The 15371-nt window shown below is 49.3% G+C and overlaps 1 protein-coding gene across 1 annotated transcript in view; it reads left to right on the top strand.

The window, feature by feature from the left end:
* WDR27 (WD repeat domain 27) overlaps window positions 1–12334 on the top strand; it is a 56844-nt gene extending 44510 nt beyond the window's left edge. Inside the window, exon 26 of the mRNA XM_081140182.1 lies at window positions 12181–12334. Coding sequence (XP_080996308.1) covers window positions 12181–12231 — 51 coding nt within the window. The 3' untranslated portion in view covers window positions 12232–12334. The remainder of the gene's footprint in view (window positions 1–12180) is intronic.
* The last annotated feature ends 3037 nt before the right edge of the window (window positions 12335–15371 follow it).

Genomic DNA, 15371 nt, shown 5'->3' with positions numbered 1-15371 from the left:
TATGGCTGAAAATACCTCATCGCGTGGCTAGAACATACTTTGTTTCCCCACCTGTTGGTGGACTTTGGGGTGGTCTCCACTTTCTGGCTACACTGAACAGTGGTGCTGTAAAGAGTCATGGACAAGTTTTTGTCTAAACATCTCCTCAGTTCTCTTGTGTACATACCTTGGAGTGGGCTTCTGAGCCACGAGGTGATTCTATTTTTGTTTGAGGAGCTGCCAGACTTTCCTATGTGGCTGCGTTGTTTTAAATCCCTCTCGTAACGTGTAAGGTCCCACTGTCCCCACATATTTGCCAACATGTGTAGTTCTCTGTTTTTTATTGTAGCCATTCTGGGGTGTAAAGTGGTTTCTCAGGGCTTAGATCAGCATTTCCCTAAGGTGAGTGGTGGGAGCACATTTATGTCTGCTGGCCGTCTGTGTATCTCCGTGACTTCTCTGGAGAAATCCCAATTGTGGAGACATTCTATTCAGATTCTTTGTCCTGTTTAAAACTGGGTTACTTGACGTTGTTCAATTTTAATAGATTTTTGTGTATTGTGAGTACCAAACACTTACCAGATATGTAACTGAACTATTTTCTCCCAGTCTGTGGGTGGTCTTCACTTCCTTTATAGTATTTTTTTAACACAAAAGTTTTAATTTTGATCAAGTTCAATGTACCAATATTTTTGGATGCTTGTGGTTTAGGTGTCATATCAGATTCATTTGCCAAAGTTACGGAGTTACAAAGATTTACCTGTGTTTTCTTTCAAGAATTTTGTAGTCTCAGCTCACACATTTAGGCCTGTGGTCTGTTTTGCATCAATATTTCCATAGATGTGAGTGAGGGTCCATGTCCATCTTTTATTTTGTGTGTATACAGTTGGCAGCCCCAGTCACCTAACTAACTGGACTTGCCCAGTTCCTGACCCACAATCCTGAAATGCAAGAAAGTGGTTATTATTTTAAACTACTAAGTTTTGGGGCAGCTCGTAATGCAACCGTCAATAGTTGAAACACCTTTTTATATTTTTTCTCTTATTCTTGATTTCATGGAGTGTATTTTCTTAATCTGGTTCCATTTCCGTTGGGGTTGGTGGTGATGTTGCCCACAGTTTGGTGCCCTTGTTTCTTAGTTTTCTACATTGTCTCTTCCCTGTCTGTTCACACATTTTGTTTTCAGATGAAGAGACTCCGTCAGGCCCACCAGCCAGGTGCTACATTTCTACGTTCTGTTTTGAGATATTGAACATGAGTTTCTCAATATAAAATCAGACGTGATTCAAGCCATTATCTCTAGTATCTAAGGGGGAAGAATAAACAGCTGTCTGGTTGCCTCCCGGTGTTGAAATGCTCGTGTCTGCAGCCTCTGAACAGGTGTAAGTTTCACACTTGGAACCTTGCTTGTGTGTGGCCCTGAGAGCCGCGGCACACGATGGTCTCCGTGGCTGTCGCTACACATTCTCTGCTGTACTAATTTTGGCTTCCTCTGGAATAAAGTGGCTGAACAGAAAACAACCTGAAGTTCTGTTGTGGCCCATGATTATACTCCCATTTTACAGACTTGTTAGATTTTAAAACTCAATCTTTTGCCATCTAGGGTTCAGATTATGAGTAAGATTTGAAATCTTGACTTTTTGCCTCTGCTCTCCCCCCACGTTTGATTGTTGGAGTGCAACAGAAGCTAGTGCCTCAGGTGGAACCTGGCCCCAGGGGATAGCGACTGGACGTAGCCAGCGCCTGCTTGACCTCACGAGGTCATTTATCTAGTGATTTAGCGTCGTGTCCGAACTGTGCTTGTCTGACTCTTAACCAAGTCTGTTAAGGAAACAAGTCACAGACCCGGAGTAGAATGTGGAAAATTGAACCTGAAATGAAAAGAATAGCATTTTCAGAACTCATAATATTTTAATTTTCTTTTAAAAATCCTCAATGATTTAAGTAATGTTCAGTCAGATGTTATTTTATACCATTAGAATGTCAACAGTGTTGTTTGAATTCAACCCTGATCCTTACATAGACACAATCAAATGCAGAGTGAACATGCTACGTAGTAATATATTATAAAGTCCATGAACCTCAGTAAAGAGTTTCATTCTGTTCCTAACCAATGCAGGTGAGCAGATACGGGAGTCGGAAAGTGACCCCGAGGTGCTGTCTGTCTCCTTTCTCAGTAGCTGTAGAGGACTTGCCCACGGTCCTGGAGAGCACGCTGACCTCAGCGGTCAGCTGCACAGGCGCTGGGACATGTGGGAATCACACTTTGAAGACGGTGACTGCAGGTGTACAGCCAGCCTGTAGCAGCTATATTTTCACCTGTTTCACCTATAGCAGCTACGTTTCGCCCTTTTAAAATGCGTCTGTGGATCTCTGCCCTCTGCTGCTCTCTTTAATCCTGGAATCATGACCTTCCCTTATTCCATCAGACTTGCTTGCTGGGCGCAGTGTTTTGTTTTCCTTGGAGACTGGGCAGTGATGACTCGGAGGCACGGTTTAGAGATGATAAATCCTGACATTTGGGAAAGTGCTCACTCTACTGACAGGCAGCACGAGACCCCTGGCTTTTCTTTTGGTCCTTCCAGTTCTGTGGGCACAAGAGTGGATCAGCATCCACAGGTGCTCGGCATTTGTTGTGCGAGATGAAGTATTTTACGATTATCCCGTGTACGCTGATTATTGGCTCCTGGAAGTTCCGAACGACTTCACCACGCGCCACATCTGTCCTATCAGAGGGGAAGCATGGTTAACATGGAACCAGGAAAATTGGTGCCCGGCAGTCCCCCAAGGGCAGCTGCTGCAGCTGCTGCATTTCTTTCTGAGCTCGGGGAAGTCATGCAGCTGCATGCGGACGAGTAAATGCAGTGTTGCCATGGAGTTAGTCCTGGAGCTTGTGTCTGCCCTACAGCTGGCAGGGTCGGCAAGGGGTATGGAGTGAGGGGTGAGGGGCGTGGGGAGCAACAGGGCCGTGTGCTGTGCTTCTCAGAGGGGGTCCTGGCTGTTAGGATGCAGGTTCTGGGCCCTCCCCCCAGTCCACTGCAGCAAAGGTTGGAGGGCACATCGATCCGTATTTAATCAGCCACCTGGATGATTCTGACCACTGCCAGTGGCCAAGGGGATGGGACCTGCCTCACTTTCTCACCTGCAGTATGCCTTCCAAATACCTGGGAGCCTGTGAGGCTGCAGATCCAACAGGTGGGGGGTGAGCCAGAGACCCTGCATTTCTAACAGTGGTCGGGGCTTCACCGGGGTAGGCAGTGTCCTCAGGCTGCCTGAGTTTCATCCCTAGCTCTACCAGCCACACGTTAACCGTGGACACGATACTCAGGTCACCTGAGCCCTGGTTCCCATGGACAGAAGGGGGGACACACTGCATACCCTGTGGCGGTGGTGTGTGTACCCACCTGTGCACTTGGGCATGGACAGCTGTCACCCCAGCAGGTGGAGATGGATGGTGTCATACAGGTGGCAGTGGGCAGGGCAGGGCCTGCCAAGGAAGTCACAGCACTGACTCCTGTGTGTGTGTGTGTCTGTGTGTCTGTCTGTCTCTGTCTGTCTCTCTGTCTTTCTCTTTATGTCTCTTTCTCTGTGTTTCTCTCTGTCTCTGTTTCTCTCTCCCTCTCTAGAGAGACCTCATGAACAGAACTAGATTGGACAATTAGGTGATTTTTAACCGATTGGCGCTTGCCGGGAACACTCCACAATAACGTAAGGATGAAGCTCAGGCTGATGAGGTTTTATATGATCCATACTCAGAGCCAGAGGGAGAGTTGCTGGTGGTGCCGTGGTCATTGTCAAATGGAAAACGGCACCACTCGCTAACCCACAGGTGGCATGAAAGCCATTAGCACTGTCTCTCTTGAAGGGTCTCATGTGAGATCCATGTCAGATTCCACAAAAAGCAGGAGAAAAAAGCCTAAAATAGTTTATTTTCATAGAAGCCTTGAAAGGATGTAAACAGTGGGTTACAGGAAACCACCTGAGACATATCAGCATCATGAAACATCCTGATACACAGCAAAGCGGAAAAATCTTTGTAATAAACAGTTAATTTCCATCATTTAGATTCTACCACTGACCACAGGTGCTTTCTCACAAAGCTGTCCGGCCACCTTCCCTCCAGCCACCTTCCATCTGTCCACTCAGTAACCCATCTGGTTTTTGATGTGTTTAAAATAAGTTTCACCCCTGATACCTCTGTATCTAGCAAACTTTACCCCATTACTCACATTTCAAACCAAATTCTGTCTCTTTTATTAGGAAGCTGTTCTTTTAATTGCATCAGAGCTCAGCGGCTACACCAGGGACATAATTAGAATAGATTGTTTGGCTTCTAATTTTATCGCTTTTGGCTGAAACCTTGAGTTTGCTCGATTGATACGGGTTTAAAGTAACGGGAAGAGGGTGTTTAAAGACCAGAGTGTAACTGAGAATCTTTCACTCCATGTGGCTGTGGGAATACTGGGCAGGCCCAGGAAATTACAGCAGAAATTAAAAATGTGAGCAACCACAAGTGCTGAGAAGTCCCAGAGGCACCAACTGAACGTTCTCATCTTCCTTCCAAGAAAGAGCATGAAACAAAGCAAGCGCCCGCTGGAGGAGATGTCAGGGAGGCTCAGAAGCCTAGAAAGAGAATCCTGTTCCCCGAACCCGTAACTCGTGTTTCTTCCTGGAATTGTTTACCCTGCGCGGGTGAGGCTACCATCTGTCCCCAGCGGTGAGGATTGTCTAAGTGACCAGAGGGTCCGTCCATCCTGGGACCCAGTGCTTCACAGCCCGGATCTGAATTTGTGTTTTCCATGAAGTTTCATTGTGGCTGCTGGCTGGACGGCCTTCGGAGCTTCCTTCACAGCTGCGGAATGTGCAGCCCCTGGTCAGGGACCCTGTCCGCTGAGCAACCTTGGGGGTCGGTCTCCTGCGTCTGAGCTTGCGTTCTGTCTCCAGGCTGGAGGCCTCTTGCCGGCCGGACATCCCAGGATCCACCCATGTGTCCTAAGGAAGCTGAGGACGGGCGACGATAACCCAGCCTTCGTTTGTGGAGGCAGACTGTGTGGAACTGGCCACTGGTATTTCAGGGGGACCTGCTGAAGTCTTTTTTTTTTTTGGCCTATAGAAGATAGACTTGGACCTGACTTACCTCTTTTTAACTCCTCCCCAAGAATGGGCAGGATCACGGCCCCACGGACGTCCACACAGAATCCGTGGAACCCATGAATGTCTGACTTTACGTGGCAGTGGGGGGAGGTAAGGCAGATGGAGTGAAGGTGGTGTCAGCTGACCTTGAGCAGAGAGAGATCGGCCGTCCATGCGACCCTCTGGTTATCCCCAGCCTCTTTCTACCAGGCAGGGAGGTGGTTAGGTTTCCTGGGGCTTCCCTTCAGATGCCCTCAGATGCTGCTATCCTGTTCTTACCTGTGTCCATCCGCAGTGACCACAGGACAGGATCAGGTCAGACCCTACGCTATCCACACCCAATAGGAGAATCCAGTCTGTCATTCTGTCCTGGGAAGAGGTCTGTCATCTGGACCTGTGCGTTTTGACTACCAGTTGTCGGAGTTCACCGTGTTTTCTTGTTTGGGCTGCAACATTTTAACTTCCCTTCAGCAGTACCTTTTCTCTCCTTGTGTTTTGCCTGATGGTCAGATTGGTGGCACAGATGTTTTATCCCCTGTGGGGCAGTACCCGGCATGCGGAGGTCACCTCTGCTGTGTTGGGAGCAGGTGTCCCTCAGTGATGGCCAGAAAAGCTGTGCATCAAGCCACTACCTGAGTTAACACTCTTTGTCTCCCGTGTGTGTGGGTGGACGGGAGGTGGATGTGCAGGAGTGGCCTGCAGGACAGCGGGGACTGGGGCGTCAGCACCGGCGTGGGTGAGGACATGCATTCCCAGTCCCACGTGCCCCCTGTCTAGTGGTAGGAGCATCCCAGCGTCCTGCCTGTGTTGTGAGCGCAGCCCACGTTGCTTCATGCAGATGGAGCTTCTTTTTCTATAGACAGTTAGTGGCAGGTGGATGGTTGGAGAAGCTGTCAGGGTTCAGGAGCTGGGCGTGGCCCATCAGCACAGGTGACATTCCAGGCGGTTGGAGGTGACGAGGCTTCATTCTTTGGAGGAAACATCCTGGCTCTTCACTGAGTGGGGACAGGCACCACTCATGCCTCAGGTGACTTCCAGGCTCTGTCTGCCATCTGAGCTGGGTCGGACGCCGGGCAGCCCAACCCGCTGCTCAGGTTCTCCAGGGACTAAGGAATGTGGGTGCGCAGGGCACGTGGGAGAGAGCGGCGTGGAGACAGCGGTCAGTCAGGTCTTTGCCACCCTCAGCAGGTCAGTCACAGAGCTGGTGGTGTTTCCCCCACCACTACAGCAGCCAGCAGGTCTGCGATTCCTGCCTTCTTGGGCAGAAGCAGCTGCAGGAGCTCGGAGTCCAAGCCTAGCCAGCCTGGTGTCCCCACACACCTGCCTGCTGTCTGCCACTGAGCTCAGCATTTCATGGTGTACTCGACTACTGTCACCCATGGAGCTCATCCTGGAGCCCCCAAAGCTGATGTGCGTGAAACCCCTGCTCCCTGCATTCAGAGCTGCCTGTTCAGGGGTCATGGGCAGACCCAGCAGCAGCCACACTTGAAGCTACACTCCCTCGACACAGAGGACACAGCTGTTTGTATTCTGATGGGACATGTGCCCAGGACCCATCCTCCACTCCTACACATGGACGTCCCAGTGGGAGCACCTCCTGGGTGCCTGGCTCAGCAGGGCCTGGGTCCTTCTCTCAACACATCCTGGGTCCCTGGCTCAGTACATCCTGGGTCCCTAGCTTGACTCTTGAGTCACCCGCCTGTCCATGTCGACAGAAACGCCGCTAGGACCAAGTGTGTGACGTTGAGTTACTGGAACCACTGGTGGGAGAAGCCAGAGGACGACCACAAAACATTTCCACATGTTGGATTCAGCAACTCTAAGCCAAGTGGAAATATTTATCCTGGATTAGGGACCTTTGAGGAGTAATGAAATTATAGAATTTAAATCTCCGCAGCTCTCAGCTTGGCTGCACACTGGGACCATCTGGAGGAATTTCAGACGCTGCCGCTCAGGCCCAGCCCGGAAACTCTGAGTGAGTGAGCAGGAGAGGGCTGGGCACAGCCAGCTGTCCTCCGGGGGTCAAGGGGTCAGGGGGCCTGAGGGCCAAGATGGTGGGCCGAGCGGGGGCACAGCGACCTGATCTGAAGTGAAAAAGTCCAGGACCCCAAGGAAGCTCGTAACCATCGTCACAGCGTTTCATCTCTGAACCCTGCAGACAGAGCAGCGACCCCCAGGCAGAGATGGGCACATGGCATGCTCCAGCTGCCTCTGTCACATTGGCCCATGGACATGTGGTGTGCTCCAGCCACCTCTGCCACGTTGGCCCACAGACACGTGGCGCTCTCCAGCTGCCTCTGCCACGTTGGCCCACAGAGCAGACGTTTTCGCATATGATCCAGTTTCAGGCTTTCAATCCAAAGTAACTCTTTTCCTTCTGCCTGTGAGTGTGGGGTCCTGCTGAGGGTTTCTGCTGTGGAGGGGACGCAGGCAGCCTGGTAACCAGAAGTTTTCATGAGAGTTCAGGCCAGAGATGGGGACATGGGTCCTTGTCCAGCTCTGGGTCTCACAGACCCGCTCAGCATCTCACCTCACTGTGAGTCAGGATGTGAAACAGCTGGACTTCTCTCCAAGGTTACTTCACCTCTGAAATCACGTGGCCTGAGTGAGTGACCACGTATCCACAGAAGCAGATACTGGGAAATTACAAAGGATTTGATTAAAGGAAATGCAAAATGCCTCATATTCAGGGACTTAAAGTGTTAGGACACCGGCTTCCCTTTATCTTCAACCTGGTCACTGTGTGGGAGCAGCTCCTGCAAAAGGTTAGTCATGAGAACGACTCTGGTGACAACCAGAGGACACACCAAAAACACAGAGTCTTAGGCCATATCCATGCAGGAAGAACAGGATTTTATTACAGAGATGGTTATGGCCTAGCTTTGCTTATTGCTGGGAAGGGACAAAACTCTCATTATTTGCAGATGATTTGATTCGTTTAACTGGAAGGTAAAATCTAGTTACAACAATCAATACACCAGTAGTAAGTAAGTAACTAAAAACAAAAATAACATTTCTTTCATAGTAGCAAATAAGACTTGAAAGTGTCTAGATTAACTGAGAAACACAAAACTATGGGGAAAATTTTAAAACTCTGATAAGCTGCCCATAAGAGGGTCTGAATAGTAAGCCGTGTCTTTCATAACTTACGTCACAGCTCGGTGTTATCAGGATGATTCTTCACTGATTATAAATGTATTGCAAGCTCAAAAATTCCAGTAAGGCTCAATAAACTTTTTCCAAAAAAAATATATTGGGGAAAAAAAGATTTGTAGAAGGCTAATTTAACTTTATAATTTCTCTGTTAGATAAGAAATACTTCAAAATCATAGACATAAAAACAGAGTGTGATATTGATTCAAGAACTAAAATACAGTCAGAGGAACATAATAGAGAATTCAGACCAGTGCATATTTGGGGGCTTAATACATATTAAATATGGCACCACAAGATAATGTTTAGGAAGAAAGGATCTTGATATGGAAAAAAAACCTATTTCTCTTTAGGCAGCACATATCTGATGATTTAATTATGTGAATGTAAAGGAAGAAGGGTAAATTGTAGGAGACTAGCTTGTGGTCCATGGTGAGTTTTATTTTCCTCAAAATTAAAGACATTTTCAATGAAGGACTCCATGACAGAGTTAATGGCCAATAACTGATGGTGATATTTATTCACCTGTATTTACCTGGAACCCAGTCCAATGAGGTGGAGATTCAGAATAAAGCTCACCACCTGAGCAAGAATGTACATATCCTATTCTGGATACTTGCTGTAAATCTAAGTGTCAGTTCGTTACTGTTCGTCTTTCCCAGAGCCCGTTTTCTCCCTCAAAGACAATTTGATGTTTCCCTAATTCTGGGTAATTCTAGCTTCATTCCTTCAAATGCTTCCTCTTCTCCATTCTCACTGTCTCTCCTCCTAGAACTGTTAAATCTCTGTCGGACTTTGTCATTTAACCTCTCCTCACTTTTTCCATCCTTTCAGCTCTGAGTTCTGGGTGATTTTGTCATGTTCGTTTTCCAGTTCACTGATTCTCTCTCCAGCTATTTTTAATCCGCCATTAACTGGTCAACTGAATGTTTATGTTGAGTGACTCTACTCTTGTTTCTTGTTTCACTTTGGTTCTCTTTAGTCTACCAGTTCTTTATTATATCCCCTAATTCTTCTGTTATGTCTCTAATCATTTTCAGCACATCAATCTCAAGACTGTATGTGATGGCTCCACTGTCTGAGGCCCACTCTGCCAGTTGTTCCAGGAACATTACCAGCTGAGACCATGTTTCTTGTGGTTGTTGGTTACTTGGCTTGCACACCCTTGTATCACACACCATGAGTTAAAGCGGAAACTCTCCTAAGGGATTTTGGAGGTGATTTCAGTGCCTCAAGCTAAGATGTCCTTGGCTCATCTGGGCTTAAACACATGGACCCTCTGGCTCTCTGCGGGTTCCTCAGGCCCACTCCCTTCCTCATGGGACCCAATCTTGTCCTCTGTGTTGTTATGGCCGTTAAAGCCACTCCCTTCCCTTTTTAAAAACAGAAACCAGAGAATTACTGAAGGCAGACCGAGTGTGACTCCATAAACTTATGCTCTGGTTTTCCATCTCTTTTCCTCCCTTATTTTCTTGTCACTAAGCTATACATCTAATAACGGGTCCTGCAAAAGCATCGGAATTGTTAGTATTTTCATTAATAACTACCCTGGAGTCTGTAGTCTGCAACAGTGAACTAAATATCCCTGCTTTAGTCAAACGTTCACTCTAATGGGACATCCTCATTTTATTTTAGGAAGGGAACCATTTCTCTTCCTCACAGTTTGTCTTTTGGTCTTGCTGTTTTTCTGGGAAACTTCCACCCACGTGGGTATCACAGGAGCATCTAGAGGCCAAGCACTTTGCCTCACTTGGGTCAGGTTTTGAAACTGAAGCGGAGAGGAAGCCAGAGCTGACACCCAGCGGCCTAGTGATCTAAGGTTTTGTTGCTGTTTGTTTTATGTGTTTTGTTTTTTTCTGACCATGTGGACCAGAGAATTAGAAACACATGGTTTCTAAAGAGAAGGAAGTGGAGGAAAGCATACATCACAGGTGCTGACAACAGTGTCCTGTGGCAGCTCAGCCTATGGCTCCGGCTTCTGACTCCCAGATCCATTCTGTTCCCTAGCTCCCCTGGCACCCAGTAACCATGTGATGAAATGCCTTCCCACTAGGCCAGTCCATGCGGGGCCCTGCCTCTCACAGGAGAATCAGTCACGCCCTCCGGATGCTCACAGCAGCCCTTCCCCGCGGAGTCGGGAGCGTTTCCCTCCCCCGTCCGGCTTGTGTTTCCTCACCTGGCTCCTAAGGGACTTGGTTCATGTCCTGTGTCTTTATAAAACAGTCTCTCTTAAAGCCCCCTCACATCTCCCTGTGGCCCTGTTTTCCATGACAGTGGCTAGTCCTGCTGCCTCTTCCTGTCTCCACTGTTGCAGACAGACACCCGGGAACATGCCGCCGGGATTCCGTTCATGTCAGTGAAGCTCTGATATGAAAAGGTCAGGTTCCTGGACAAACCCAAACGAAACTCGTGAATAAGAGTGAATGTGTTTATCCTCACGACTGTTGCTCTGCCCTTTTCTCAGTGGTTCAGGAGCTGGAAACAGCTCTCTGAATATTTTATGTTCTAAGACCTGTTCTGAGAAAGGGCTTTGATGTCCTGAGATGTCACTGGTAGGAGATTGGCAGCAGGGTCTGCAGATGGGGTGACATAGGACAGATACACCCCACTCTTAAAGTCCTGGGTGTGTGTGGTTTAGCATCATTGTCTCTGATGCAGGCAAGTAAAGAGCATTCTTAAAACAACTTTGACATGGCCGTGAGTGTGAAGTTACTTTGGGACTTGCAATAAGCACAGCTCTGCTACGTTTATACCTGTACCTACATCAATGTATCTATCTGTATGTGCATCCGTGTCCATGTCTATATGTGTGTCTGTGTCTGTGTCTAGATCAATACTGATCTGTCTGCCTCACTACCAATATGGTAGATACGCAGCTCGAGCCCCCCTCAGACTCTGCAGTGAGCCTGGACTCCCTGCTCAGACCCCACATCTGGGTGCTGCTGAGAAGCCTAGTTAAGGACAGAGCACTATAAACCCCCACCCCCAGCAGGGCCAGAGTCCCACGTGGGCTGCCTTTAGTGATGCTGGTTCTGCATCATCTGGCCCTGGGCACAGTTTGGTCTCCAGCCCCCTCCAGGCTCTTGGCCACATCTCCGCTCACTAAGGTTTTGGGTAGATGCACACAGAGCCCTTGTGCTCCTGGCTGAGGTCAGAGGCCGGTTAGCATCAGACACCTGTGTCTCTGAGGAGGCACAGAGCAGGGGCTGCTTCCTTTATGGTCCTGCAACGGACCTGTCCTCCCCCTGCCCCTAAGCCAGTCCTTGCCCTGTCCCCCCAGTCCTCCCCCTCCCCCACAGACCTCCCCCCACAGCCCTTCCCCTCCCCCACAGTCCTCACCCCCCCCCCCGGCCCAGCTTCACCCCCACAGTCCTCACTCTCCTGTCCTCACCAACCCCCCTGTCCTCACCCCCGTCCTCATGTCAAGCCCTAGTCCTGACGTCTGGCCCTGGGGCCCTCTAAGGCCTGTGCCCCCACCTTTATCCTGTTGACTCACTGACCTGAGGGGTGATGGACCCGGAGGTGTTTTGCTCAGCTGGCCCATAAGGAGGTGGGAGGACAGGGAGGCCAGCAGGGTGGACAGGACCGTTGAGGAGGCCGTGAACCCACAGGAGGCCCTGGCGCTGGTGACCCTGGGAGCCCACGTGCTGTCACGTGTCCCCCAGGCCCTGGCCAGCCGGAGCCTGCAGACCTGGGCTGTGGGGAGAGGCTCTGATGGAGGCTCTGACAGCATCGGAGGGAAGGATGCAGCCTGGGTCAGTCAGATCTGAGTGCCTGTGGAGACTGTCCTTAGGCATTTTGTTCTGTGTTGTAGAAAATTGCAAACAAGGAAATGCTCCCGGTGGCTCCTTCCTCTCAGAGCTTCCCAGGGAAGGAGAGGCAGCCACGAGCTCACGCGTCTGTTTTCCTTCACAGCTCGTTACAGCCACCCTGGATGGCAGACTCCAGCTGTTTGCAGCCGAGTGACCGCTGCCCAGGGCGAGGCCAGGCCCACAACATGAGGACCAGGCAGGGCCAGGGCTCAGGGTTCAGATGGTGCCACAGGCTCTGCTCCCCGGTGCCCCCCATATCTGTGTCACTCGCAAGACTGAGTTCTGCTCCTCAAAGGGACCCTGATGGCAATGGACCCCTTCTACGCAGAATGCAGTAAAGTTAAAGCAGAATGTTCTTCAATAAAAACCACCTTGTGCTTGTTTCATACCCGAGACTTTGCCGAAAGAGTGACAGAGAAAGAGACAGACAGACAAAGATGGAGAGAGACAGAGAAAGAGATAGAGACAGAAAGATATACAGAGACAGAGAGATACAGAGACAGAGAGACAGAGACAAAGCAACAGAGAGAGAGACAGAGACAGACACACACAGAGAGCACATTCACAAAACTTTTATTGTAGCATATAGTTATAATTATTCTACTTTATGATTAGTTACTGTTAGTCTCTTACTGTGCCTAACTTATAAATTGAACTTTACCACAGACATGTATGGATGGAAGGAAGATGGTGATACAGGGACTGGCACTACCCGTGGTTCCAGGCATCCACTGGGGGCCCTGGAATGTATCCTCTTGGACCAGGGGAATGAATGTTCTCTCTGGGAACCCGGAAGCTGTGAACACAGAAGGGGTGGTTCGTGGAAGCTGTGAGAGTGAACTCAAGCTCTGGTTTTTGGGGCTACCTCTCAAGTGAGTGACAGCGGGTTGTCTAAGGAGGTTATGAGTGGCTTTGTGTACAAGACCTCCAGCTATGAAAGTATTTCCCCTTTACTGACCCCAACCCCCAGATCTGTTTCATGTGGAGTTTTCAGCAGGGGATTAAAAAATTAATTGATTCATACACTTAATCAGACAGTTTGCTGCCCATCTTTTCCTGGCTTGTGAGGAACATACGACAACAAAGACTCCAGAACAAGAATTGGATGGAAACCAGCAATTCATGTCAAAGAGAAACAATTCAAGTCTGACCAGAAGCAAGGGTGGTTGTCTGCGATTTTGAGGTTAACGGCAAGAAAATTGAGGTTGTGTGGAAAAGACGGCTACTTATGTGAAGGCTTCACAGGGAAGGGTGGGGACAGACCAAGGGGGCAGAGGGTGTGTCCGTGACCTAGAGCACTGGGGACAGATGTGCCTCAGGGGAGGTCAGGGAGACCATAACCGGGACTTCTGATTTTGGCCAACAGAGGACTTGGAGATTGAATTCTGAAGTCCCATCAATAGCAAGTTTATATTCTTCATACAAATATCCTGCTGGGTCTTGGAAACCAGGTCAACTCCTCTTCCTTGGTGGGCTCTGTGGCTCCGGGGCTCCTGGAGTCTAGGTGCACGGTCCACAGGTGGTTTCTGTCCAGTTCAGCATTGTCCAGCCTGCAGTGGGCAGAAGAAGGCCCTGCTCCACCCCTGGTGCTGAGCTGACTCACGGTCATGAGAGTAAAGGCTCCTTCGCCATCACGTGACTCTGCTGGGACTACTGGGGTGCAACCTTGGGGCCTCCAGAGGCCATTGTCACTTGTCGTCTGAAGGGCAGTAGCAGCTGCTCATGGAGAGAAGCCTGAGTTGAGTCACTTTATGCTAAAATTGTCGTTGCCCATCTGGATAACAACAGCCCCTGGCAGGAGAGAAGGAAAATCACAGGCGTGTGACGGGCCAGCGTGATGCCACATCGCCTGACTCCGAGATGGTTTCCACATGTGGCCGTTGCGCAGGGCCGATGTCATCTCAGCTGACAGGGCCCCTCCTCTTGGCTGGGACCGTGTCAGTCACCACCTCGTCCCGCGTCTTCCTGAGCATGTGTCCTTTTCACCCAGACACTCACGGCGCTGTCAGCATGTGTCCGCGTCACGCTGTCCTCCCGCCACTGCCTCTTCTCTGCACAGGATCCCACGGAGTGTTGAGCAGCCTCCTGGTTCCAGGGAGCACCTTTTCTCTGTAATTTACAAGAAAACAATAAACTTTCCCCTGAAGAGAAAACAACCACTTTTCTCTTAAACCTGTAGACCCGCACGCGTGACGCAGTGACAGAAATGCCCAGGCCTGGCGGGTTGCATTCCACGTGCAGTGAGTCAGTCTCGGTGACTTAGACACGTTACAGATGGATGAGACATGTGGAAACAGGATCCACCCTAATGAAACCATCTGCTTCCTCTTCTACTGAGAAATAAAATAGCAATTTTCTTTCAGAAATATGGAATAAATCCATGGTGGTTTTAAAGGAAACTGTACTTTAAAAAAAATTGAAATAACGAAATCACTTTTCTCTCAATGGAGAAAAAGTATTTTGCCATTCAGAAGACAGCATTGGGAAAATCAGTAAGCAACCTGCAGGAGGGGAAGTAGTTAAAATACACATGGCAGACCAAGGACTTAGGTCCAGATAATGTAAAGGACTGCTATACTTTATAATAAGAAAGATAAAAAACAAAAATGGGCAAAGTTCGTGAACCGGCACTTGATGAAAGAATCACAGTATGAAAGGAAAAATCACTCGGTATCATTAGTCACCAGGGAGATGGAAACTAAAACCACAGTAAGGCCTCTACACGCCCACGAGGGTGTTGATGAGCTGAAAAGATGGCTGGTGCAGGTGTTGGCAGGAGGAGGTTTGTCTCAAATATGGTTGGAAATATGTTTGGCAGCTTCTCAGAGAGCTGAACACACCCCTGTGTCCCAACTCGTCCCTTCTGGATATTTGTCTAAGAGGAAGAGAGTGTGTCCACGGGACACCTTGTTCCGGGAGCTCGACTCATAGTAGCTGAAACTGGAGCAAGCCCCGGTGCCCGGCATCATCAGGGTGCGGAGCTGCACGGGTCCGGTGGGGAGCACTCTGACACAGGTGCTCATGTGAGTGGGTCTCACACTGCTGTGCCGAGTAAAAAGAGTACACGGTCCACGGCTCAGGTCACCTGAAGTTCCAGAATCATTCAAGCGAACCTGTGACCATGGACACCGGACAGTGTCTGGGCCTGTCTCGATGGGCAGAGGATGCCTTGGAGGGGATGGGCACATTCTGTCGTCTGCATGGGTCCCTGAGTGTATGCATTTGTCAAAGCCAACAGGCCACTGTATGCAAATGACATTTCAAGAAAATGTTTGTTAAAAGACACACAGACAA

The sequence above is a fragment of the Miniopterus schreibersii genome, assembly GCF_964146895.1.
Source record: "Miniopterus schreibersii genome assembly, chromosome: 6".
Taxonomy (NCBI): Eukaryota; Metazoa; Chordata; class Mammalia; order Chiroptera; family Miniopteridae; genus Miniopterus; species Miniopterus schreibersii.
This window is presented reverse-complemented; position numbering and strand designations above follow the sequence as displayed.